At 47.7% G+C, this 27761-nt stretch overlaps 2 protein-coding genes across 3 annotated transcripts; both read right to left on the bottom strand.

Moving 5' to 3' along the window:
* Positions 1–132: 132 nt before the first annotated feature.
* UNC119 (unc-119 lipid binding chaperone) lies at positions 133–22561 on the bottom strand. Its single transcript, XM_037374049.1, has 5 exons — positions 22391–22561; positions 12218–12331; positions 11207–11309; positions 9336–9508; positions 133–8455 (listed from the first exon to the last, which is right to left on the bottom strand). The coding sequence occupies exons 1-5, from the start codon at positions 22506–22508 to the stop codon at positions 8343–8345; spliced, it is 621 nt and encodes a 206-aa protein (XP_037229946.1). The 5' UTR covers positions 22509–22561; the 3' UTR covers positions 133–8342.
* Positions 22562–23168: 607 nt separating this feature from the next.
* On the bottom strand, positions 23169–27561 carry PIGS (phosphatidylinositol glycan anchor biosynthesis class S). 2 transcript variants are annotated; one of them, XM_037374026.1, is made up of 12 exons: positions 27452–27561; positions 27220–27359; positions 27040–27151; positions 26501–26593; positions 26247–26338; positions 25881–26079; positions 25402–25544; positions 25186–25300; positions 24759–24904; positions 24535–24635; positions 23953–24163; positions 23169–23787 (listed from the first exon to the last, which is right to left on the bottom strand). In XM_037374026.1, exons 1-12 carry the CDS (start codon positions 27486–27488, stop codon positions 23512–23514), a joined length of 1665 nt encoding a protein of 554 aa, XP_037229923.1. In that variant the 5' UTR covers positions 27489–27561; the 3' UTR covers positions 23169–23511. The 2 variants fall into 2 exon arrangements, with proteins under 2 accessions (XP_037229923.1, XP_037229927.1); XM_037374030.1 differs by having other exon boundaries at positions 26501–26590.
* Between the last annotated feature and the right edge of the window lie 200 nt (positions 27562–27761).

The following is a 27761-nucleotide window of genomic DNA, read 5'->3' as shown; positions in this document are numbered from 1 at the left end:
AAGCTTCATTATCATGGTTTATGCCCTCTACTAGAATAATTAAATTATTCTTAAATAAAACAGGCCCTTGTTATTTAAGGTCCCATGTCAGTTTTCAAAATAATGGCTGGGAATCATCCAACTGCAATTATGCTCTACCTACCTAAACTCTCTTTGTAGTTTTAATTAAAATACATTATCCAGCATGATTTCACCTCCTATTTTAAGTTCTTGTACAGCCCTGGTTAAGGGGGGAAAAAAAAAACCCCTTTGTAAAGCAATACTCCTTTTTGTGAACTTAAATCGGTAGAATAAATACTTCTGTTTTATCCTAGCATGCAATGATAGACTTCCAAAATCTCTAAAATTTTCTTTGAAAAGAAGATACATTGTCTTTAAAGGTATATGCTGGGAAACTTGGAATAGTATCTCACTAAGAAGTGTTATTCCTAGTTAAGAAATGTTAAGGGAATGCAATTTACAGACAGATGAATGCACTTGAACGGTGACAAAAGAATTAGAAGCATGGTGCGAACACATATGGTTTGCCACAATAGCTAAGCAGCCAAAAAATGCCATAAGAAATAAGACTCTGAGGAGGGGTACAGGAATCTCCAGGATGATTAGGCATATTTATTAATAAATGAGACCAACATACTAGCCAAGGAAAAAAAAATGAAAAAGCATTGTTAATGCAGTGTATTTCCGACAGACATTTAACACTGGGAAATTTTCTCTTGAATAAAATTTGGTGTGGTTTTTTTTTTTTTAAAAAGGTTCTGTTCATCCTCAGAAGTTTTTTAATGAGTCCAGGTAGTTATACCTGAGCATTGACGTGCGGAATCATACTCCACAACTTGAGGAGTTATAAAGCAGGTATGTTTATTGTGGTGCAGAGTGCAAGCAGGATTGCTCCTCCTAACTTGCACACTTAATTTTACTCATAATACATATTTATATAGTGAAGTTGGTTAGTTCTGCCCTAAGTCTATACCTACAAACTAATTATTGGTTAGTTGCTTTCTTGCTTCAATTTAAAGGTACAGTTCATTTTAAATTTACTACACATGCTCCCCAAACGGGGGATCCATCCTCTTCAGGGGGGCCATTTGAGTACAAGGTCCCAATCTCCCACTACCACAATTATTTTACCCTAGTGTCCTTGAGTCTTATCACTTCAGTAGTTTCTTTTCTCTTAGCAGTTAGCACGTCCTTGTTAGAAGGCTCCTTATTTACCTTCTTGTTGGGTTCATCTACATCTGTACTAACTGTCCCTTCTTGAAGTGAGGAGTGGGCCAAGTTCCTGACCTTCTCTTGCAGACAGTGAGGCTCTTGCTCATGTCTTGATGTTTCTGTTATCTATGCAGCTCCTGTCTGCAGCAGAGTTTTAGGGTTTTCACTGTATTTTCTTGCATCAGCATCAAAAGCAGATTGTTTAACCTCCCTTATTAGAGGTATTAGTACTGATTTTGCTCTTTCTTCTCTGTAGGTATTCAGTGAAATCAGCACCTAGTCCATTCAAGAATTCTAAGAAAATAGACCTGATGCTTCCAGTTGTTTGAGTAATTCTGAGAGTAAGCTTAGGCAGGAGAAAGCCTCAAACCACAGAGAACACGTACAGGCAAAGCCAGAAACTATCCTCCAATTTAGAAGTGCTTGTAAGAGAACTGATGTCAAACTTTTGAGTGTATCTTCATTGCAGATTTCAGATGAATGATTGCTGAACAATAGGCACATTACAAACCTGTGCTCTAGTCATCACCTTATTGCCGAACTCAGTAGAGGTATTTCATGTAGCTACAAGCAATAATCCAGAAGTTAAAGCCTTGCATTAATCCATTTCTTCTGCAAGTTCCAGTACACAATGATTGTTCTGCTGGATACTGTGTCACTAAGGCATCCCCATTCATTCTGAAGAATCAAGATGAGTTACAGCAGCTATTTTCAAACAACATTATACTTCTTTTCCTCTGAGAGTAGGTAAGTTGTTCTGCTCCACAGAGAAATACAGAGATATTCCCAGGAACCTTTGACTAAAATATCAAAAATGTCAAGATGGAATTACCCCAACACAACTCACTTCAGTCTGAGCAGATGTTTCAGTTTTAGTTGATATGGCAGAGATGGCAATTGCAGGTGTCATATTAATTTCAAAAATTGATTCTCCGTAGTGCAGCCAACAGACTTTTCAAAAGCACAATCTGGTGCATAACTGTGATCTGTGGAACTCCAAAGTTCTGTTAATGTACTTTGAAAATAATTTAATTATGCGCCAAGATCTTTTCACCAGTCAGAAAGCTGAATCCCATTTAAACACTTTCAATGTAACCATTTTACTTATGTAACTGGGCAAACCACTGCAGAGTTTTTACATGTTCATTGCTTAGTTTATAATCATCAGAAAGTGAAGCTAGTTACATAAGTTTGCACAAACCTAGAGTTCAAATATTGATGGGAGACATCTGAAATGAAAATTAGAATGGTTTCCATGTGCTGATATAAATATTTAAATAAAATAGTCACTCTCATTTCTAGGATCAATAATTTATTTAGGTTTTTTTTACATCTTGCAATTTGTTACAGGAGAAGAAACACTTGCTAATGAACGTGACATGTTTTTAAACCATTTTCCAAGGTAATGGAAAAAGTTAAGCGTATTCCCTAGTATACACATTTATGACTAAGCTGCCAATATTAAATAATTTTAAGCAAGTGTACTCCCTATTTAATCCTTGTATAAATTAATTTTAGTACTTTCCTTCTCCTACAGGAAGACTAAATCGTAGCATCTAATTTTCTTTGTCCTGAAGTCTCAATCTTTGCTCTCGCTACTTATCTATCTGCAAACAAGTCAAACAGACTAGTTGCTGAAGCCAAAGCCACAGAAGTGGATTTGGTGCCAAGGTTCCTTTTTCTCCTGGCAACCTACTTGGTTTCCTACTGTCCCAAAAGGAAACAAAAGACTCCCAGTTTTCTGAAAACCAGATTCTCTGCATGACAGTGCATCGCATTGCCACCGAATGGGCCACAGTGGATGTTCTTATAGGAAACAAATCAGGTAACTAACAAGATACAAAGAATTATAAATGAACTTGGTAAAAATGTTTCTAACATTTTCCCAATGGTATATTAACTAGAATCCTACTTTCCTTCCACAAAAAATATATTTTTTATAAATACATTTTAATACAGACAATTCTGATTCTATGCAAAAAAGTCAATATCACATTCAAACAGGTTTTCTCAGTGTAGCATTAAGATACAAGGAGACATCACAGTAGGCATTAACACAGTGATTCTAGGGAGGCAGTTAACTACAGCTTGTGAACAGATACACAGACACACCATTTCACCCGCTTAGTCAGACTGTCCTGTGATTTAGAAGACAACTGAGCTGCAACTTGAGGCCTAGAGCATCACACTTTTCAAATATATTTCCATGTTTAGAAAATGATATGAACTGTCAATGAGAGTTAATATCTGATTAATATTGAAACATTTGTATAAACTTAGGCAGTGCTTATGCTGGGGGTATAGAAAAGAACTAGTAACAGAAGCTACCAGCTATCTAAAACTCAAGAGAAAAAGCATTTACACTTACCATGGCCTTAAAGCTCATGGTTCCAATTAGCTGAAATTAACTCTCTTCCTCTCCTTGTCCCTCTCCCTCATTTTTTCCGCAAGATAATGTTTACCACTAGAGTCAATGCATGTAAACCTGACTAGCTTTTGTGCAACACGTGCAGTTCTAGTTGCTCTCCATGCCTGCCCCCCGTAAAGGATAGCAGTAATCTCTATAGTTTCATTCCTAACCAGATCTAATTACAATTGAGCTGTTAACCATATTTTTTCAGGTTTATGAATAATTAATAGAACATTTTTATAATACTTATTAAGAGAGCTGGATATTAGCATTTTCTTACCTGAAATAGCTCCCAAATGATCTTTGCATGAATGAGTTCCCTTTAATTTCTGTCATGAAGACTGGAATTTAGTTTTTATAGGTCAAAGTGTAGCACTATTTCTCATTATACTTTAATAGTCTGTATGCTCAAAATGAAGGAATTTCGAATGTGGTAGGCTGCAATGTTTCACACAGACAGCCACCGCTTGGACGTTCTACACATTTTTGAAATGAAACTCAAATGGAGGACGGAGGTAGCAAATAGAGCTATCTTATTGACCTGCTCAAAAACATGATGTAGAGAGAGATTATGAGCAAGAACTAAACCCCACCACATTGCTTTTAAACCTGAAGAGACTTCCTACTTAAAAAAATTAAAAAATTCTTCTGAGTCAGGGAGAGTGGATTATTCAGTTAATTCATAAATGTCACCACATAAAGGATACATTCATAGAAACAGTTTTGGCTTTTTCCACTGATCTGAAAACAAAGTTTCTAGAATTTAAACCATAATTATATTTGATGTGTTAATTTTTAAAATAATTTGTTCTCTTTCTGCCTTTAAAGTCCGTGAATTATTAGACCATGCAGCATGGCAGTTAACCACAAATGTATTACTGTTGCTTTTCTTTAAAAAACCTGAAGTTTAAAGGATTCCAAGACTGAGAAAGTGAGAGAATGTGTTGAGTTATGATTTCCTTGTCTCTCAGAAAAATTATGTGACTATTAGGACTCACAGAGACTTAGTTTCTTTTTCCAAGACTAATTCTCTCTGTAAAGTACACACATAATCCTGTTTTATGGTGGGAAACAGCTAGCCATTATTAGCAGATAATCTTGGTTAGCTCTTAAGATGTTTTCTTTCACTTTCAGAAAGTCAGATCCCGAATTTCCAGACTGGCTCATTAAAACAGAGCTTTAGTCCTAATTAAAAGAATTTTTAAAATGAGACCAAAGAAAAATAATACAAGAATTATTTTTCCAGAGCCAGTATTTGGTGATTTTGTAGATGAACTTTCAAAGTAAACCCAATTATGATTAATATTAAACCACAAAATAATAACTAGTCAAGAAGATCAAATTCTTCTGTGAACAATACTGTTAAAATCTGATTTTCAACTGATCTATAATAAGAATCAGCTGCCAATTTAAGAGAAAAAAATGTGGGTTTCATTTTACAACAGACCTGAGAGCTCTCAGCCCCCTTTCAGATGAAAATTGAAGTTGTTCAGTGCTGTACAAAGTGTAGCATTTAACATTAAATTTTGCACGTAGTTTTAATGCAAAACAAGGACAGAAGTGGCATTAGAACAGCAGCTGTACTGCAAAAGTTTTTGAAGAAACACTCTTCTAGTGCTGTTTATGTGCAACAATACAATGCCTCATGTCAACACTATACATTATACCACTGCAGAAACAGAAAAGGAATGGGACCTCTCTCTTGGACAGTGATTCCACATGTTTGTAAACACTGTGGATGTAGCTGACCTTAAACAAATGCTAACAAAGTGTTTCCAAGAGAAAGAATAGTGGTAAGTTTTGCAGTGGGATACAAAAAACCCCTCAGCTTCCTTACAGTTCCCACAGAAAGTTTTGTTATTTGCCTTGGTTTAAGAATCAGAACTTGTTATTTGTAGTAGGCTGTGGGGACTTTTAAGAAAAGTAAAATTCCTCAAACTGGAAAGCCAAAGCCAAAATAGGTTGACATTTATTTTACTGAAAATGTCCAATATTTTTTTCTGTTTTAAATTATTCCTAATAATAGAAGACAACAAATATACTTAATAAAATATCTCCTATATGATGCACACTAAATTTTCTGTTAACCTGAAGTTATTACCCATAGAATCTGAATTATCAGAACAGTTAGCAGAATTCAGGAGATCAGTAGTGGATATTTCATCCCTTTATGTTTAACCTCAAACCTACCATAAAATGCAGTGTCAGAAAGTCCATCCAACAACATACCACACTATTGGGAACAAAGTAACTTTCTCTAGGTTCCTTTATAAAGGGGCATGTCTACCACTCAAATTTTCATTGATTAGAGTAATACTTCTATGGATTTACTTCTTTTTTTTAAGACTTTGAAGTCCAAAGTCTTAAAGGGAGGCAGCATTAAAAAACAGCAGAAAATTACTATTTCAGATCAGGTGACAATGATACGCTATACAGAGAGGATACTCAGTACAACAACCTAAAAGCCTGCACCAAAATACAACTGCTTTCACCAAAACATACCGAGATGTATATTTGTTTGAAGCATACATCTGTTTGAAATGTATGACTGGCAATTCTGGGCAAGCACCATTGCTAGAAGAAGTCTTTTGAAAATTTTACACACAGAATTGGTGATTATGAACACCAGGTGAGAGTTGAAAGACACCAAAAAACCCCCCTGTATAGGGTGCTAGTTATAAACACACACACTTTCTTCTTCTTGTATCTTTTTTCCTTCAAGATTTGGAACAAAATTTGTAAATACTTAAACTACTTAAACTTGCAAAATCTCATTGAATATATAGAAAATTTAACAGCCCTGATGAAAAAAAAAAGGGGGTGGAGAGATCTAGACTTTTTGAAACTATTTTAATTTTCAGTAATTATTGTGCTATATAACTGAATGATCAGTAGCTCAAAGCATTGTACAAATACTGAGGAAATTCTTTGTAACTCTCAAACAGCTAAGTAGCTGTAGGCTAATTGTATGATTTAATACACTAGTGACAAAAAGTGATAAATACAAGTCTCATTGTGATAACAGTTACTACAAGATACTAGTGGTGTAAAATCAGTGAACTTTATGAACTTTCTTAGCTATCAGTCTTAAAAGATTCTGTGCTGTAACCTAAACTCACTGCATTTTCTTTAGAAAACTGAATCCTCTTTCAGAAGTAAAGCCAGCCAAGCCAAATACAAATGGTAACACATTAATAGCGACCACAACCCCAGTAAAAGCACAAAAACCTCCCTGTTCTTAGGCAGATGGCTACATTTGGAACCATTTGTAGTTCTGTTTGGCTTGGGCTGTGACTAGAAAGATGTTAATCACGACTGGAAATGGTATTTTATAAAAATTATTACAATCACACCTATCTGAGGCTAACATATAATGTTCCACTTAAACTCACAGAATTAGACATGGAGACATCAAGTATTTATAGAAATATCTACAAACTGCCTTTTATTTTTTTAAAGTATCACTGAACTGACCTTCCGAGTAAGGGTTTCATGACAACAGGCTACCCCACGCAGCCTTCTCAGCTTTTGTTTTATTCTTTCAGTGTTGCTACTTCTTTGCACTTCTACCTTTCTAAGAAGCACATGCTGAGAAATGTGGGCAAAACTGGTCTTCTTGCAGGGTCTGAAGAGAGAGCTCTTGCTAAATTTTTGCTGTGCTATAAAGTCCTACATTATTAGACTTAGTTTCACCTGTACTAATATCTGATGCAAAACATTTTTAACAAAGGGAAAACAGTGTCATAACATTCTTCAAGTTCAGATACAGATGGAAAATTGGAAATTCTGCACTCTCCAACTGCCCTAGACAAATGAAAGTGTTGCTCTAACAAGCAGTGCTGAAGCCCTTATCTTAGTATTGAGCAGAGATGTAAGAGAATAGACAGAGAAAACATATAGCACAAATAGGCTGAATGTTAGCTATGTAAAAATGGTAAAGCAAGCTGAAACCCTTCAATTTTTCCTGATTATTCTGCAATCAGTTTGCAAAAACTGAATGGGAAATGCTTATGGAGGTTCATAGACCTTCAATGTTATTTTGCCTTCATCTGCAATGTAAAAGGCTGGTACCTGATTAAAAACAGCTCTGTCACTGAGCTACTGGTCTTCATTGAGAGTTTCAGTGTTTCCAAGATTAAACAGAATATTACATAGATGGAACAAAACTAAAGGATGAGATACTCGAACTAATCTAAAGATGAAACTTGCTTTTGTAAGATGTTATGCTCGACATTTTCAACTGGAGGTACAAGACAAATTGACCATGCCTTTGAAGCATTTGCAAAGAGAAACAAATAAACAAAACTGCATTTGCATCCATCCACTCGCATGGTTTCTCAGATTACACTCTCAGAAAGCAATCATGTCTTAAAAAGATACTTGAGGGCAAGAACACAAATCTGCAGAATTAGGGCAAAATCCCTCAGGTCCCACAAGGCCATTTTCAAAGGAGACACTTAAAGAACTTAGGGAAGTGGTAGCCAAAGATCATTTAGCATTGTAGAACCACTTAAAGTTCTGAAGAACTAGGTCTGCTTCAAAGCTCAAAAAAGATGAGACTGGCAAATTTAGTCATGAAACTCCTACTGTGGCAAAGAGTCCTGGGTTTGTGGATCCTTGTCCAGTTGACATTGTAGGCAACAGAACGGAAGGTGGTGGTATCCCTGACGACTTTGATAGGAAAGGGAAGGCCAGCACAGGTTGGTCGTCCATCCTGTGCTCAAGGTCCTCCACTGTATGAATAATCTGCCTTGTTGTGCATCACGAGCTTGTTGTCTACAAAGTAGAAACTGTCCGACTGTGTCTCATATGGATGAAGGATCATCTCTCGAACTGCAAGGGGGGGAAAGAAAAAAAATTAAAAATCAGTTGTGTTACACAGAAGCCCTACTGAGGCAGCACTCTGAACTGGGTTTCAGTTACGTTTAACAGCATTGCTCAGAAAGCAGCAAACTCTCAAGTGAAAAACCAAACCAAGAACCTACCCAAACCATTTGTTGATAGTATCTTTTAAAGAACTGAAAGATCATCAAAATACATTAAGGCACCACAGGTCTAAGTGCTTTACCTAACCACCAAACGATATCACACTAGAGTTTGGATGGGGGTTTTGTTTTGATTTTTTTTTAAAAAAAAAAGGTGATAAAACAGCAAACTCGGGTAAAATGTGCTCTGGTGTGACAATAAGCAAGCAGCGGTGCATTGCTGTATTTCCCACAGACTGTAATATTAGCGCTGACATACATTATTAGGGGTTGTAAAGAATATAAGATCACACAGATTTAGTACTCATGCTATTGTATCTTGGGAGAGAAAATAAAAGTTATGTTCACACTAAAACTAAAATCTCTCAAGCTATCAGTATAGCACATCAAACATTAAAAAGAGAACATAACATTTAAGTCATCCATTTATTGGACATCTTTTTAATCCTATTATTTTTGCTTGTTTTATAACACAATTATCTTTTTTCTCCCTGACAGTGAAGCTTCCATTTTATGAATTAAAAAAAAAAAAAAGAAAAAACAACTGTCTGGTGGGTGACAAGACACATGCTACTAGAAAACAAAATCTGTATTAACACAGATCTGAAACTACCTGGAAGTATTTTATCCTACCCACTTTCTACAGACAGCTTTTAAAAAAGGGCTTCCTCAAAACACCTTAGATTAACATCACTGTGTGGTAAACCCAGTAATTAAAGAGAACTTACTGAGATCCTCAGAGAGCTGTGGGAATTCATAGATGTGCTCACAAGTATTTTTACTGCTGGGGATGCAGAACCCAAATTCAAAATCAAAACTCTTAAGCAACTGATCCCGGAAGTAGTGCCTCTCAATCATGCGGAAGTTATTAATGGGTTTGTCCCCTACTGTGAATTCCACCCTGAAAAAGGATAAGACTGAAATGAGCTTTCTTGCTTATGCAAGATTTGCAACCGTTCCTGAAAGGTAGAAGAGAGCTCTTCTAAAAAAAAGCCAAAAATATAACACAATGGTACTACCAAATTATTATCTCCTCTTTTTCTGAAAGCATGCTACGGGGACACAACATAGGATTACAAATCCTAGATTATACTATTTTTTGATTCTTTTTACTCAAAAAAAGGAGAGATGCAAGACGATTTTACAATCTTAAACTCATCTTCAGTGAGGGAAAGATCCCTCCACCCATACTGGACAGGCGCTTCACTAGGAGTTGCTTTGAAGTTTCATACAAGTTAATTATTCTGATGGGTATCAAAACCAAGCCAGAGCTACAGAAAATGGTTTTCTGTTCTTGCTCGTAAAATGGCAAAGGGGGACAAGTTTCAGCCAGCACTACATTCAAGTACCTTTTCCCAAGAAGCATGACCTCTTGGAGAAGATAGGTAAGTTACACAGGATACACTATAAGTAAAAGCCAGGAAGGCACAGTTACTAGTTTGGCACAAACCAAAAGTATTTACCATTTTAACCAAACAGTGGCCAAAGAGGTGCTAATTGGTATATAAGTAGCTTCAACTTTTCTTCCAAAACAAAATCTAAATGTCACATCTTTAAGATTAGCAGAAAGCAGTAATGGCAACCTTACTCTAAGTACATTCTCTGACAACAAATTTTAATTTTTTTGCATCATAACTGAATAATACTGAATTTTAATCAAGCTCGAAAATCTCTTTTTTTTTAAGTGAGGCTACTGTACATCACTTATGACATATACATTTGCTGCTGAAGGGATCTATCAAACTGCACTCCAATGTGAATCCAAACTATACCTGAAACAAATCAGTTTGTGCTGGAAACTGTAACTGTTGCTCAATTATAGTATTATGGACTTAATGACATAAAGAACCTGCCATGCTATGACCCATATCCTTCTAAAAGCTCCATTAAAGACAAAGCAGCCCAACAGTCTGCTCTTTGGAGGGCCAAAAGGGGAAATACAAGCTGAAAATTGCATCTCCACATGCATGCTTTTTAACTGCAGGTAACTCCGTAGTTAGTAGTAAGTTAGTAGTGATAGTGTCGTTAGCAGTAATCTCTAATAACTTTTACTAAAGAAACAATACACTATGACACTTGTATTATAGTAGCAACAACTTTGGCTTAAAGCTTTACAGAAAGACGCTTTAGGTGTCACATTTTGGTGTGGTTTATTGATGGATGCAAGCAGTACTACCAGACAGGTCAAAGATCATTCCGGTGCACAAAGCGTCAAACATTACTTCACCATTTCATGTGCATCTATGGATTAATGTTTTGGGAGGAATGCAGTGTGCAAGGCTGCAGACACAACTTTGATGCTGGCAGAGCCTCTGACAAACAAACTATAACGCACAGAAAAGAGCTGGAATACCTCGGTAGTCTTATTTTGCCCCTTTAGCATTCATCTCCTCAACACCATGCCTATCCCTGAGGTAAATAAACAAGCTAAAGGGATGGAGAAAGCAAGGCAGCCAGCAAAGATGTTTGGACACCTTTATAATAACAAAAGGTCCCTATTAAATCAACTCACTGACAGGATCAACAAGCAAAAGCCATTTTTTATAATATTTCAGTTGTTTCCTGTACTAGAAAAAACAGCACAGGAGCAACTACTTACGTGGCTCCCACTTGCCGAAGTCTAAGAAAAGCTGGAGTAAACTGGTAGCGTACAAACCGTCCAGCATTGGGGTCAATGTCCTTCTTGTCATTGTGTTCACGTTCTGGAAAAGCGCAAAGTAAAGCTCCGTCACAGCCGTTTGAGAAACAGAAACTCGGTGAAAATACTTGCAATCACGCATTATTGAGTCGTATAGCCAGGAAACTGTTCTGAGAAAGCCTGATGATGTGCTTACCCTCTTCTTATCCTCTCTGAGGCATCTACTACTGGTCACTCAGAGACAGAGTATTGCAAGACGGCCCTTTGGGTTGATACACTTCTTTTGAAGTGACTTACTGCTCCTACCTCCGATTCAGGATTGCAGCAAGACTCTGACCAAGCCATTTCCCCATAGCACATCTGGTTTGCTATCTATAAACTACAGAAAACTTCCTCTCACCTGCAGGAAGATGGGGAAGATTTAAAAGAGTGCTTGATCAAGAAAAGAACAGTTGCCCTGGTTTTTGATTACCACTGGCAACAGGTAACACTTTGACAGTTTCAGGTAACACCTAAAAATTACAAAGAAAAAAATATGCAAATTTTCAGTTTGTCTGATTTGCACAACTGAAAAAGTTTCTTGCTTTTGCAAATACCATTTTCCTGACTCCTGAGTGAAAGATACTAACAGTTAAACTATGTACAGGGGACTCTAGCTGATGAACAGCCAAGAAACGAACACACGGTGATCTCCTCCTCCTCTGCTTCTGTTTACAACATCCATCTGTCCTTTCTCATCACAGATGGCAATCATAGGAATACAGCAGCAATGAGTTCTGTTCACTGTGTTGGTACAAAGGGACACCTGAATAGTATTTCTGCTGCAAGCTGGGACTCTAGCCCCTCTTGCAGTTGAGAGCATCTCCTATTTGGGGGGAAATGTATTGAGTAGAAGGAGTGGGAAAAGGCAAAAGGAAGCCGACACAAGCATTTGTTTGTTTGTGAAAAGGGTTGTTTTGTGTGTGCACTCACCTGAAGCTGCTGGTTTGGTGATTTCAAACAAGACTGTGCCAGATTCCATGTCCCGGATTTTGAACCTGGTGAAGTCTATCTTGTAAACATTTTCCTCTGGAGTGCACAAATAATCTGCAGAGGAAAGGAAAATTACATGAAGGCTGCCCAAATTTACCAGGTATTTCTGGCTATTCTTCAGAGGGCACAACCAGCAGCAAGAGCAGCCCAAATGCATCTCCACTACTACCCTGGGTTTAATCCAAATCTATGAAGACAGTCTCAGTTCTGAATGTTCACACCTGGTGGTGTGTGTCCTGTGTCCCTGCTGGGACAGGACAGGGAAAAGGCTTCTCTCCCCCAGCACTGGGAGGTCATCGCCTTTTTTTCGAAGCCTGTGCCAACATCTCCTGCATCCATTTCCCCACAGGGTATTGAGAATAGTCAGCACCGCCATGAAATCCCAGCCTTTTCAGTGTAAGAGGCTTTGCCTGTTTTAAAAACTGCCCTCTGGCAGAATGCAAGTGCTAAGCAGCTTTGTGAGCCCTAAGCTGCCTGCACTTAACTGGAACAGGAGTGTCCTCCCTTGTGCCACCTCCCCTGTCTCCAGACCTCTGCAAAGCACTCCACCAGTGCTTGTCCCATGCAAGACTTCTTTTTTTTCCTCAGCACTGAAAATAGTGTTGAAGCCTTTCCCTGAATTAGGAGAACAGCCTGGGAACAGATCCCTTCCCTGCTTCCACCAGAGTTGGGAGAAAGCCATTGTTCCTGGCTTCAGCCTTGCTGTGCCTGGGGACAGCTTCCTGGCCTTGGTATCTGCCTCCTCTCTGGGGAAAGAGCAGTGGTACTTCATTTGCACTGCACGTATAAACACAGAAGGAACGCTGCTCCGATAACTAACTTTATCATGACAAATCTACATAAATGTTGTATGTCTACAAGCCAGGTGTGGTATTGAATGACTGTGCATCTGCCTGTTGAAGGAGACTTGTTTTGGAGATTCTAATGTGAAAGTAATACTTTAACATTCTAATTCTAAGCCCTTTCTCAGCCACTAATTCCTGCTGTTAGTCTGAATTAATAATTTATTTCTGCCTGCTTTCCTATTTCTAAAATTCAAATACATCCATTCACCTCAGGCTTATTCAATGACTACAAGAAAACAAGTTACAGCGAACTCAGAGATCACACCAGCCCACTACAACTCTACTTCAGCCAGATCAGTAGGTACGATTCAGGTACCTACATTATGGCTGGGGGTTATAGTTCATGGGCAGTGGTTAGCACACCCCATAGATAAGGAGTTAAGAAAAGATTGCTGCGGCAGCGTAAAACATCCCCAACGCCACACACTGTGACTACCAGGCATCAGGGCTCTCATGCTGGGCTCTATAATTACAGAAATCAGGTCCCTCTGTAGCAAGACACCAAGATAGCTGCAGTCAGAAATAAATGAAAGATTGCTCCTAGGTGCTGCTGAGCATGGCCTGCATGTCTAGCGCCTGTACTTCCCTAGAAGCCTGTCATTCTTTGCAAATCTTAACTGGGAGAACCATCGGAGTGCTCACTGGTACAAGGAACAGAGGTGTTCAACATGCTCTCTGAAGTTTTACTGCTCTCCATCATCACCACCATATGGATGATGCTCAAAGGAACGGGCTTTAAGAAAGGGGACTGTATTCAAAGCATCTCTGGCATTTGGCAGGGAGGTCTCCCTTTCCTACCAACACTGCGCCAAGCAAAACTAGCTCCAGTACCCACGCTATCAGGAAGAACAAGAATAAAAGCTCAACCTTTTTACTACCACAGGAAAATACAAGCCTACTGTTAGACGAAATAGCCTAAGAACTGCACAAAATTGTCTTTTCCGTCTTCAACAGTAGCCAGGGAGATGGGACAGAAATTTAAACCAACCCCTTGCCTTAAGCACCAACATTTAGCAATCCGCGAGTAGATGTCCTGCAATTACACGATGATTTTAGGTTCTAACACACCAGCCAGCCCAAATTCTTAACTCATCCCACAAGTTCCCTGCTCCAAGCAGCCACATGCAAAACTCAAATTGACAACAGCAGGCGCAGCTTCCCACAGTGCCGGCTTCGCCTCCCTCGGCCCACGGCCACGCTGGGACCAGCTGCTCTCCATGAAGGCAAGGAGCTGTACCAGAACAGGCTGGCCAGTCTCCTGGGAGCCCAGGACACCTTCCCTAGAGCATGCAGGCAAGCCTGAAGCCGCGTTTGTCTGCAAGTTAATTATTAAGTGTTTTTACTCCTGCAGAATTCCTGCCCATCCAGCACCATGGCAACAGCTTTATCCCCCTCCTTGGCAGCAGCCTTGCTGCAATAACAGTGTCCATGACTCATCTGGAGGAGAGGAGTGCCAAGCAGAGCCACCGAAGAGGAGTAAACCCCAGGCAGAATCCCCACCAGGCTCCTGCTCATTGATGTTTGCACCCCTGCCCTACATTTTCCAACTCTTTTTTGCACTGAAGATATTTTAAACCTTTTTTTTTTTTTTTCAAAAATCAACATGCCAGTATCTAACTGGATGACATCTGGGAATATTAGCTGCCAGAGTACTGCAATCAAGTGTTTTTTCCTCCTCTGGCAGCGCCCAGTCTCCTAGAAGGAAAAAAAAAAAAAAAAAGAAAAAAAAGAGGTATATATTCTTCTCAGTTTGTATTGCATTTGCTTGCTGCAATTCCTGTTAAAACAAACAAAGTAGCCACATGCTGGTTTTTTCCCTGTGCATAAGACACTGGAAGGTCTTACTGGGAATGGGCTGCTTGGAATTGGCAGATACTTCTGCTTAGCTGAGCACTGTCACATTTGCTAATCTCATCCCATACATACTTATTTTTAAATTACTGTAGGGCCCAGTTGCCCACACTTCCATGACGCACTTAAATGTATCATCTGCTTTCATTATCCTAATTCACCGTCACCACAATTTGGGGAACGGAGGCAGCATCCACGTCTATTTCAGTTAGACATAAGGCAGCTCAAACCTCCACCAAGTGGGTCATTTACCAGAAAGGTAGGCTTGGTCTCTCAGCACAGAATTTTGTCATTATTCCACTTCCCCTGAAGCAAGTTGCCTTGTTTCCCTGTTAATAACTAAATAATCATGGTGTCTCCCTGAACAAGCCTTCAGTACTGGCCTGATTCAGGGCTGGCAGAGGGCACACTCCGAACAAGGGATGAAGGGATGGACGCATCTGCACGGCTTAGGAATCCCAGCAGGTTGGCTTTTGTCCCGAAGTACCCGCATTAAATAGTGCAAAAAAGGTCACAGAAGAGAAGCGTTTCCTACTCCTTCCAAAAGCCCAGTGAATCCCCGTATCCCAGACCTCCATACCCAAACCCTTCCTGGGAAGAGCTGCCAACCGAGTTGAACTTGTTCTCAAAGCAGAGAGCAAACTCTTGCAACATGCCCAAACGCAGGCAAGGAATGAGCAGCTGCTTCTCACTCACACATCACTGTTCCTACTGGCTCCTCTGCAGCTTCTTTCCCATAATCTCCATACCATGCCCAATGATTTGCAACTCCCCACTCTTAGAGACATGTTCTATCTTAACCCCTACCATGGTTTTGAAGAGTAGTGACACTGTGGTGATCTCAGGAAGCAGCGGAGGTGATGGACTTCCTGAGCCAGACACAATGGATTCCTTCAGGAATTCTCTTGTTCGCTTTGTATGAAAAAGTGACTTCAAACCCCCAAACAGTGATCTGTAGCAAGACATTCATTAAACTCTAGCTTTGTTATCAGAAACAGTGGACGCTCATTCCCTGTTTAGAGCTCTGAGGTGGTACCTCTGCTGCCCAATCCAGAGGAGAGCCAGTCCTCATCCAGGAAACCTTCCTCCCCTCCCAAATCCAACCAAGATTGCAAAAGGCACCAGCAAAACAGCCTAGACAATGACAGCAGGCACTGCCTATTCTTCTGTGAACAATGGTACACTGTGAACCCTGGTGCGTATTTCCAGCCATGTATTTTAGCAAGCTGGTGTTACAAAGGAGCACAAAAGGTGAGGGATAATACAGTGCCAGATAATACAAGAAGAAAGCTAATGAAGGCACTTTCCCCTCCTGCCCTCTCCCTGTTATTTCAGTCATCCAATGGATGAGATTAGGTGTTTGATCCTCATCAGAGAAAGCTAAAAGTCAATCCTCTATTTTCAGATTTCCTTTGCAACCACCCCACCAGGCACATTTTATTAAGAGGAGTTCACAGGCAATAGGGTTAAGCGCTCCTTGTTGTACTTCTTTTAAGACCCCTTCTCTGCAACCAGGAGAAAGCACGTGTCCCCTCTCACAGACATTACAGATATTTCCATGGTGCTCATCAGAGCGTCTAAGCTCAGATCGGGCAGCTCCTATTTTAAGGCTTTAATAACCCACAAAGGAAAGCCCAGTGTACCTGGGGTAAGCAAGAGCTCAAAACCTGGTTGTGAAAATGGGTGTAAATCAAGAGGATGCTGTACAAGCAACTGATGTAACAGCAGTGACTTGTAATAGGGACGTCTCTCCCCAACACAGGCAATAACAAGAATCTGGGGAATGAGAAGGGTTCTGTAGCTATGCAAGCCTATTTCTTAACATGTATTAGCCACCAAGGTCAGAAGCTATTTTGAAGACAACTCCCAAGACATAAGCCAGGTATAAAGCAAAGACAACTGCAGATGAATTGCTGGGAGCTGGAGATTAGGAGATTATCAGATTGAAGAGTCTCAGGAGGAAGCGAGCAAAAATAGCACGAACCCCGTGAAGAGGCAGAGCAGTGACGCAGGACAGAGTGCAAGACCTTGAGGGGAAGGCAGGGCAAGTTCCAAGCGGTATTGATATGCCTGCTTAGACACCTGGAGTTCAATTAAAGAAAAAAGCAACCATTTCCCCTGCCCTCTGCATCAGCAGTTCAAGTCCTGTAAAGAGAGGGCAGAGAAACAAGCTAAACCAGCCAGGATCTGCTCCCTTCCTGAAGCCCTAGGTTTTGCATAAGCAAAGCCAGTGGGGGCAAGGAGAGGGAGGCATCTGCAGCCCTCCCACCCAGCTCATTAATTAGGCTGCTGTGAATGCCCCAGAAGAAAAAATCTCGCACCAGAAGGATCCCATGGGAGTTATTCCCCAGCGGCACATTTACTGACCAACACTGTGAATGAAGCAGAGGGCTGCATCCCAGCAGGCTCCAAGCTGGGGCATTTACAGGGTCCCCATAGCCCCTAAGGTGTACCCACCTGGCAGCGTGCCTTGCCACACGGTGCACCCAGTCCCACCGCACGGCTCACCAGACTGCTTTTTGTGGAAGCCAGCTCATTAATTTTTTTTCTTTTTTAACTAGAGCTTTCCAGACTTCACCCTCTCACAATTAATTTGATCACAGCCCTCCAGCCCTTGTTAAGGAAGGATGGAGCTGCTCTTCTCCCATCCCCATGGCATCCAAACACTCTTTCCTGCCCCCTTGTTCACGCTGATGGTACTCAGATCTGAAACCACCTGCACAACATTAACAAAACCAGCTCACTTGGCTCTTATACAGGGCTAAGCCAAAGCAGTCGGGCCCTGCCCAAACCCCCAGGATGACTCCCCCAGCACATGCCACAGCTCCCCCCTTACCTTTGCCATCTCCACCAGGGACGGCCCAAACCCACAACACTGGCAGAAGGAGGAACCCACTCAGCTGCCAGCCCAGCACCCCCCGCTACACGCACGCCATGTGTGCTGCCCCTGGGAATCTTAACAGTCCATATTGTACTGTGAGACTACTGAAAAAACCCTTCATCTATGCAACACTTCGAGTTATGTGTTATCACAAAGCCTTGAAAGGGTTCGTAATGTATGTGGTGCTGCCGAGGAAAGGAGTCACGGGTGTGAGCAGCTTGGCACAGCTCTGGAATATCGCTCTGTGACAAGAAATCAGCACACCAAAATGCTTTTTTACACATCACAACCCTGGACAACCCAGAACAGTGATTCATTAACCTGTCACAAACACCCCCAGTTAATCAGAGCTCCTAATACAATATTTTTTCCCAATGAATTGGGGAAGGAATGTCACGGTCCACGAGCAGCTTTGCAGACTGATTCGCCCACATCAGCTTCCCATTAATGCTACAGGGAAACTGGTATGAGAGTCACCCACGGAGGGTCTGCCCCGACCCACCCGTCAAGGCAGCCCTCTGCCAAGCTGGCCTTTAGCTAAAGCTGCCAGAAGCCTCAGAGAAATCCTAAACGACAGCTCGGGGAAGAGATTAGCTTCAGAAATGATTGTGTGTTCCTTATTCTTAGGTTTTGTTCTGTAGTTGTTTCCAAGTATGTAATCAATTATTTAACCCTTCGGTTTGCTCAAATAAAATAAGCCTTAGAAGAAAGCTTAAAATATAAGCTTTAATCTAGTATTACAGACAATCTGTACAGGTGCCTGAAGCTGCGATAAGCAGGGCAGCCCTCAGAGGCTGCAGCTTGCTATTCGTTACCTGTCTGTTTGAAGCCTGGCACTATTGCATGCTGGCAAAAGGCAATGGTGTTACAGGGGCTCTAATACCTTTCCACTGACCGCTGATGACTCTGACCCCAAAGATGGAGGAAAAAATTGAAGCTCTGCTTGAATTCACCTTGCCCTGCAGCTAACGTGGGAGTAGCACAGCATGACCCAGCAAAGCTGTGGTCAAAGACAGGAGGGAAGGTGGCTGGCTCCACGAGGTAGGGACATGGCATTCACAGCCACCAGCATCCCAATGACTGCAGACAGACTCCTCCGCTCCTCTGGCTGCTTCGATAATGAATTGCAATTTGAACTGGGCTCAGCCCCGTTCCTTTGCCACATAAATTAACCACATCATAAGGTTTTTCCTCTTTTTGTAACCGCAGTTGTGTGAGCAAGTAACAAATCTTGCTAATTGCAAAGAAAATGGTTCATTTGCTTTACACCTCATCCAGCTGGAGCAGCGCCAGAGCCAGCCCGGCCAAAAGGCCCAGATATTCCAGGGCAGCACCCCAGAGCCACCAGGCTGGACCCCTGCATGCCCATAAACGTTGTGGCCCTGGAATTGCTGGAGAATTTAATATTGAAAGGATGTAGCATATGCAGGACAGTTTGCACAACTCCCCCTTTAAGCTTATTAGAAGCACATTAAGAGCAGAGCCCAGCTGGCTCTTCTGGCTGGTAGCACAGGGGGTTTCTCTGGGTTAGCAGTAAACGTGGTTTTGCCACAGAGCCACATCCCGCATCTCCACCCTCCTGACCTGAGACATTTAACATTTGGTTATTTATCAGGTGCACCTACTGGAAAAGCCCAGCTGTGTTACCTGGTGAAAAAGCAAGGGATTTCCCTAGACCCAAATCCCAGAGGAGGGCTAGCAGCCCACCTGCCTGGTCAACAAGTAGCAACCACCAAGCAGCTACTTGGCTCCACAGAGACCTGGCTCTTCCAGGTCTGAAGGGTGAGTAGATTTGCCCAGTCCACTAGGAAGCACCAAGGAGCTCCGCAGCAGGCAGAGCAAGCGTAAGACAGCAAACCCTGGCTCCAAAAGAGCATCTGCAAGATCAGCATGCCCCAGGCCCATGCAGGGCTGCAAAGGCCCCCCCGGGTGGGAACACAGTGCCCTGTTGCCGTGGGCAGCCATGCCACAAGTTCCTTTTGCAGCCAGATCCAGACCGTACTCCACGCAGGAGCTAGGATTCTGCCTCTTCCCACACAAGCTAGAAGGCCATTCAGAAACACACAGGCTACTCATGGTGTAAGCGTCTCTAAACCCACGTTCCTGTGGTACCAAGCCCTCCCCTAACATGGTTGATCCTGGGCTTCATTTGCTGAAGCAATCTTCAAATGTGGCCAGGCCACACCAGGCAGCACACAGCTCAGCCGCAGTCCCTCAACAGTGCGAGCAACCCACAAATTTGGATGAAGATGGCTTATACTCCACCTGGAACAACAATGGACTACCAGGACATTTCTGCTGCAACCCCACCACCAACTCGCCCTTCAGCTTCCAGCTTTCTGGAGCACCATGACTTTGGGCATCAAAACCAGAGCTGGTGAACAGGGCATCATGTTTGCCCTGACTCAGCATCTCCAAGAGAGAGGTTGGGGCTGGGGTAGCCATGAATTTGTCTCCCACAGTCTGGTCCTTTCTCCTCCCTGCAGAACCCTCCACTCAGAGCAGAAGACTGGAACGGTTGCACATCAGTATTTTTGGCAGTTTGTTTTTAAGAACTTGCTGTAGCACATGGAAATGAGGAAAGGCCACAGAATGCCCCAAATAATCATTACATGTTCAGGATGAGAAAAATACTGTTGTATCTTTGCTCCCTGTGTTAAACCCATCAGGTAGAAAGCTGAGCTTGAGAAAGGGTGCTACAAAATGTTCCTAGGTATGCTCAATGCAGATGTATCGTATACCTGTATCCCCAAACGCTCGCTGAGGATTTCAGGTGCAGAGAGCATTTGGTGGCCCACATGCATGCAGCAGAACAGACAAGCACATCCCATGGGAAGGCACTACCCAAAGCCCATCACAGCGCCTGGCTCCTATTCGGCATGACCCATCCACACCTGCTGTACTACCCTCGTACCAGCAAGCCTCATCGCAGGAGGGGAGCAAAACATTTTCATGCATTTCACACCTTCCCCATGCTCCAAAGCGTGCTGCTCCTTGGTTGGAAGAGGCAGGTGACAAGCCACTCCGTTCCCAGCCTGGCTCTGAAGCCAGAGTAACCAGCTCAGTCTTCCTCGCCCCCTGGGGAGGCAGATGCTTACAGAGAGCCACGCACCATCCACGCTGGCCAGAGTGATGCCACGCAAGGTCTGCACGCCCCAGAGCAAGGGTGTGGGGTGGCCATGTGCCTGCAGCCCCTCCAGATAGCACTGCCGAGGGCAGGGACGTGCAGGCTACCATAAAGCAAGTACCCAAAGCGTTCAACGCAGCCATTGCTTGGATTTACCTTCTAACTGCTGCTCCTCTGAGCACGCTGGCAGTACGTTCCAGCGCCTGCTGCACCGCTCTGCCTGCTACAGGCCGGGGATTTCAGGGCCTGGGCAGGGCATCACGCCACTGCAGCCCCTCAGAGCATCTCAGCAGCTGGGAGAAGGGGACCCAAGGACCCACCAGCAGCAGCAGCCCCTCTTTCAGAGGAGCCTCCGTAACCCCTTTCTGCGGGCTAACCCTGAGCCCTACAGGGCTTTCCCCCCACCCTGCTCACCATGGGCACGCACCAAGGCTCGCAGCCGCATCCTTCCCCCCCAGGGCTCATCACGCCGCAGGGATGCGCAACCTGCTCTCAGGCCACCATGTCACAGAGCCCACCAAGGCAGAGCGAAGCAGGGCCGGCCAGGCCAGCCCCCTCCTCCCTGCCAGCAGCGCTCTCCCCCTGCCCAACCTGCTGCCCGCAGGGACCACCCGCAGGTCCCTGGGCATGCAAAAAGGCCTTTTTGGGGGCAGCGGGGCAGACCACCCCTGGGCATCGCTGAGGCCAGGCTGGGGTGAGCCACATGCCTCCTGCCTGCCCGGTGTGCTGTAACCATGACAGGTCCAATGCCGCCGTCGCCACCGCGCAGGCGGCTGCCTGGTCCCAGCCGAGCTGCTCTGCCAAGCACAACAAACCCGCCAGCTCGCGCGCTCCCGCGCCTCCCGGCCCCCGAGGATGCTCTCAGGACCAGTGCTGCTATACTGGGGGGCTGCAGGATAGGTCTGCAATGAAGCCTCCCCCTCCACGCTGCGGTCACAGATTCAGCCTGTCCCCCACCTCTACACCAGCCCCACGGTTGTGGACGTGGGCTGGGGGCTCAGCTTGGCCCAGCCCTGTGCGCAGGGGGCACAGGCATGGAAAGGGGTGATGGGGGGGAGCAGCGGGGACGATCTCACCACTGACCTTCGACCCCCGGGGCGGGGGGCTGCTCCACAGCCTGTGCAACCCTGGGCTTGCAGGGAGGGCAGCATCCTCAGCCCCGAGCCTCGGGTCCGGGCATCCCCCGCCAGGCGGCCGGTCCCTGCTCCTTCGATGGCTCCCAAACCCCAGGGACACCTCCGTGGTCCCCGGGGAGGGGGGGACCGGCTCCCCTACCCCTCCACCCCACCCCTCACGGGCCGTTACCGCCGCGCCAGCCCCAAGGAGCCACGGTCCCCATCCCCTGCGCCCCCGGGGCTGGGCACTCAGGCGCCCCCCGACCCTCTGGCAGCCCCCTCCCCGGCACGCACCGCTGGTGACCCGCTGCAGCCCCAGCACATCGTCGGGCCCGATGAGCGCCTTGCGGCCCAGCTCCTCCTCGGTGCGCGCCGCCGCCGCCCCGGCCCCGCCGCTCTTCTTCACCTTCATGGCCCCGCCGCCGCCGCCGCTGTGAGCGGCCCCGGACCCGCTGCGCGCCGCCGCCGGCCCCGCCGCACCGGGAGGGGCATCACCGCCCCGCCCGCCCCGCGGCCCGCCCCCGCGCTACCGGCGGGGGGGGCACGGCTACCCGGAGGGGGGTGCATGGCCCCACGGCTGCTCCGGCCAGATCCCGGCACCGGGGAAGGCGGCATTCCCCCGGCGGGGGGGGGGGGGGGGAAGGATGTCAGATGATGCCAACCGGCCCCCCAGGAATGGTGGTGTGGGGCTGGTCCCTATGGCTGTCCCCGAGAGCACAGGGGACACCCGGGGGGGGTGGGGGGGGTGGGATGATGACCACCCACCCCCAAGAACCTCAGGCTAATATAGGGGAGGGCCTGGACCCAGCAGGGCGGAATGGCCCCAGGAGGCTCTGCCCCCACACCCATCAATAAGGAAGAACTGTGCCCCCCCCCCCAACAGCTGCACCCCATAACTGTCCCACCCAACATGCGCTTTTGACTAAAGACCCCTAAGGCAGGAGCCAGACCCCATAAAGCAAGGGGAGGGGCGGGGGGGGGGGGGGGGGGGCAAGGGCAGGCAAGCGGGGCTGGGGCAACAGCCCACACACAGCTCACCAGGGGGGTCACACAGCTCACGGGGGGGGGGGGGTCACACAGCCCCACATCAGCCCCCCCCGGAAGTGGGGGTGTGTCTTTATTTATAGAGCAGCTTGATTGAAACACAGCAAGGTGGGGGGTGCACACGGGGAGCCCCCTCCCTCCTCTCTCCCCTTCTGGGCAGAGGGCTCAGGACCCAGACTGAGAGCATCTCCCACCCCTCCAAGCAGCCTCTCTTCCCACTCCTGCATTTTGGCCACCACAGACCCAACCGAACTGCCGGGCCCAGTCCTGACACCGTTCTGGGGTGTCAGCTCAGGCCATGGGTCCATGACAACATACTGCACGAGGTGGGGACACCCCCAGCCCCAAGAGAAGGCACCATCGCAATGGGCTCAGTCCAGCTTGGTGGGCTCCTTCTGACGTTGCCTGGCCTCCCGCACAATCTTGGCCAGGGAGAGGAGAATGGGAACGGCCATGGGCAGGAAAAGTGGGATGTAGATGGCAAATTTCTGGTCATCGGGGAAGTAGAGAAGATGGAGGAGAGATGGGTCAAAGAAGGCTCGCTCTGAGGAAGTGACTGCTTCCTTGCTGGCCTGGAAAGCAGAGTGCAGGTGGCCTGTGGCCAGCTTAGCCATGGCACTCTGTGCTGCAGCCACTGCTCGGTACACCTGTGTGGGAACAATGCCAACAGTCAGTCCCTGGCCAGGGGGGACCACAGAAAGAAGCCTGGGGGCCTCGCTCACAGTACCACACCAGCAGGAGCTCACGGTCTGGCACACGGACAGCAACACCTGGCCCCCTCTGCTCCTCCCCTCAGGGTCCCCCAGCCCTACCTCAGAGGCTACATCATCTTTGATGACAATGTTCCCGATCTTGTCCAGGAGCTGGGCCAGTGAGGTCAAGGTGGTGGAGACGGTGGCAATGTTCTCCACAGTGTGGGCCCAGAGCAGACGGTCCAGCTCCCAGTCGGCCAGCCCCTCGTTCCCTGGGCTCTCCAGCAGAAACTCAGGGGGCAGCTCTTCCCGAGATAACCCAAAGAGTAACCTGGGAGTGGAGGGGAAGATCCCAGCCCACATCAGAAGCCTGCAGTCCCACATGCAGTCCCTGCTCTTCCCCTTCCCCTCTGTATTGAGTCCTGGCAGGGCTCAACGATGCCCAGTGGCCTCCTGGATGCAGGGCATGACAAGCCAAGCCTCCCACCTCAGGAGGTGGGAGATATACCAGCATCTCTGGCCAGACAGAAGTGCTGGCCAGTGGTCAGCACCTTGCAGGCCACAAAAAGCCACCCTTTACCTCCCAGAGCCCACAGAGAAGCAAACAAGCTGCATGCGTAGCACTTGCTCTGACCCCACCAATTTCCACATCTGCCAAGAGAGCACACGCAGAGGCCCAGGGAGGGAAGAGAGCATCCTCACCGGAGCTGGGCCAGGAAAACCTCCATCACTCGCACCATGTCCACATCCACATGCAGTGGGAGGGAGGCTTGGGGGGAAGCAGGGGCTTCAATGTTGTAAACCTGCAGGAAAGCCTGTCAGCGAGCCCCAGCCGGAGCCCTGGGGCTGGCAGGGCTACTAGCACTCGCTGGGGAGGGGGAGCCGCCACTCTGTCAGAGCACTACCAGCGCCCCATGTTCCCGTACCACGATGCCACCCCAGCGGGGACTGTGGAAGGCGTTGGTGCTCACTGGGGCTCCGTCCTTGTCCTGGATGTACAGAGGGGAGTGGGAACGCTCTGGCACGTACAGCAGGAAGTTCAGCACAGGGTTGAGCGAGGCAGCGCTGGAGCCTGCAGCAGGACAGAGTCAAAGAACTGCCCTGGCCAGCAGGGACAGCAAGAGCAGATCGCCCGCACGCAGTGCCGGGGCAGAGCCCAGCCTGGCTCTTTCCACAGCAAGCCCCAAGCAGGACGGCCAGGCCAGCAGGTCTCTATCACCCTCGTTCCCATCTGGGGCTGGCAGGGCATGGCACTGCAGGGAGGGAAGGGGCACAGGCCATAGGCACAGCTGTCCCCCCTCCCTCAGCAGAGCCCAGTCCCATGACAGCCAGTCATGGTGACTTCATGCTCACCTAGCCGGGCCTCCACAGGGTTGATGACATGTGGGAGGCTGTGAGCGCTCAGGAGGAAGCTGGAGGACTCCTTGTCAAAGCGTGGTGTCACTCCTAAGACAGCATAGTACAGGATCTGCAGGCACACCACGAAGACGTTGCTGGCAGAGAAGCGTGTCCTGGGGCACCCAGGAAGGACTGAGCTGGGCTCTCCCCACCGCCTCTCCCAGCCCTCACCTGCGAGTCCACAGAGAAGTTGGCCACCAAGCTCAGTTTGTCCAGGACGGGCTGCACGTAGCGGTCCACAGCATCCTCGATGTCCCAGTCCACAGCATGGGACTTGGGGTCGGGGTTCAGCAGGCTGAAGGTGATCTCATACCCTGTCAAGGACCCACAGCCTGTGAGGCACCACCACAGCCACCACCTGTTGATACTGAGGCCACACATGTGGCCATGACAGAGCTCCCAGGAGTGGCAGAACCTGACCCCCTCTTCCCCGGCCCTCCCCGATGTGGGGTCATGCACCAGTGCCCCAACACAGCAATCGCAGCGTGGATCCTGGCCCAGAGCACCTGCCAAGGGCAAAGGGAAGATCCTGGGGTCTGTTACCCAGAAGACATCTAGGGATACTAGAAGGACAGTAGGAAAAAGCCCTGACCCCTGAGACAGGGGGCTTTCCCCGGGTCAGAGAACGGGGCTGGAGTGCACATCCGTACCCAGGCTGGATTTCAAGTACCGCCGGGCATCAAGGCCAAGCTGGCCATCAGGCACACGGTCCGAGAGAGCAGTGGCGATGGAGCTGGCCGTGAAGGACATCACCTGCGTGAGCTGCCAGAGGCGGGTGCGGAGGGCAGCCAGGCCCCCCCCAGCCCTCACCAGGGCACTGCGGTGCTTCCCCACGTAGACGCTGATGCCCTGGGGAAGGGGCAGGGGTGAGGGCTGGGAGCAGGACTGGCTCCTGCCCACACATGGGAGAAGAGCACGGTGCCACCTGTGACAGCCTGGGGACAGACACCTCCCCCCAGGGCATCTGGGAGGGGTGAAGTACGCAAAGGCTGGCACTGCAGGGTGCTGCTCCCTACCTGAGGCAGGAGAGACGAAGTTTCAGGGACCACGTACATGGTCAGAGAGCCCAGTGTAGCATCCTGCAGCGAGCGCAGAGCAGCGTCAGCCTCTGGGGAAGATAAGAGACATTAGCAGGGTTGGGAATTTCACTCCAAGCCCCATCCTACCCTGAGACGCAGTAAAGCCCAGTCCCCTGCCTATCTAGCCTCAGGAAGGGGGGACTGCTCCCCCACGGAGCTCCCCCAGCTACTGCAGTCCCTCATCCCGGTACCTTGTGCGGTAGCTGCATCCAGCGCTGCCTCCTCCTGAGCCGTGGTGCTGCGATAGAGGGTCTCGTAGCGGGACGTGATGCTGCTTCTCACTGTCGGGTGAGAAAACCCGAGTGAACCCGCTAACCCTGGCTCACAGGCCCTTCGCAGGAGCCAGGTGCCAAGAGCAACAGAGAGAGCCCCTGGGTGACACATGCCACAAGTGGTCCTTTGGGCCCCAGCTCTAACCTCAGCAGAGCGACCCAGCGTGGCACACAGCCTCAGCTAGTCCACGCTGGCAGGTGGGACACCCCCACGCCACCCAGGGCGCATCCCACCCTCCGAGGGCTGCCATAGCACCCATCCCCGGGGAGGGGAGCTGGTCTCTTCCCTGCAAGCACCCTGGGGACTCTGCTGTCCCCACTGTCCCCCTTCGGACAGGATGATGCTGGTGACCGTGGGTTTGGGGCCCTGGGAGCTGTGGTGCTGCCTCCTGGGGAGAGAAACAGCGGGCACGCAGGGACCCCCCGGGGAAGGGCGGGGGCAGCCGGGGGGCTCTCACAGTTCACGGGAATCTCCATCTCCTGCACGTCCCTGAAGGGCAGCGGCCTCGGCAGGTCCCCGGGCACCGACCCCGGGGCGAAGACCACGGCGACAGGCACCGCCAGCTGGAACTGAGCAGAGGCGGCGTCAGCCCGGGCCCCACCCGGTCCCGCCGCCCCCCGGGCCCCGCGACGCTCACCGGCAGCTGGCCCAGCCCGTCGATGCCCGCGTAGGGCAGGGCGGCGCGGTAGGTTTCGGTCGTTCTCCACCACAGCGGCAGCCCCAGCACCACGGCGATGGCCGCGAAAGACAGGGCGGCCCGGCGGCCCCGCGCCCGCTCTGCGGGGACAGCGCTCAGCACCGGCCCGGGGACCGGGCACAGCGGGGACGGGGGCGGGGGGAGCGGGCGGGCACCCGTGTGCCGCCGGTACCTGCTTCATCCGCCGCTATCGCTGCCGCCGCCGCCATCTTCACTTCCCGTCCCAGCTGATGGGGCGGGGCCTATGCCCAGCCCGGCCAGTCAGAGCGCCCAGCCTTTAGCACAGCCAATGGACGTCGAGTTCGGAGCGCGGCGGCGCAGACGGGCGGGCAGTAACACCAATCAGAGCGCGGCGCCAGCCCTGAGGAGGTGGGCCTTGGCCGCACGGCCGCTACGAGTGCCACGGAAGGACAAGCGGTGTCCGGTGCGGGCGGCTGTGCAGCTCCGAGCACCGCGGCCGGGATGCCGGGTGTGGAAGGGAA

The sequence above is a fragment of the Falco rusticolus genome, chromosome 1 (genome assembly GCF_015220075.1).
Source record: "Falco rusticolus isolate bFalRus1 chromosome 1, bFalRus1.pri, whole genome shotgun sequence".
Lineage (NCBI taxonomy): Eukaryota > Metazoa > Chordata > Aves > Falconiformes > Falconidae > Falco > Falco rusticolus.
Note: the sequence above shows the minus strand (reverse complement) of the source record. Positions and strands in the feature narration are given on the sequence as shown.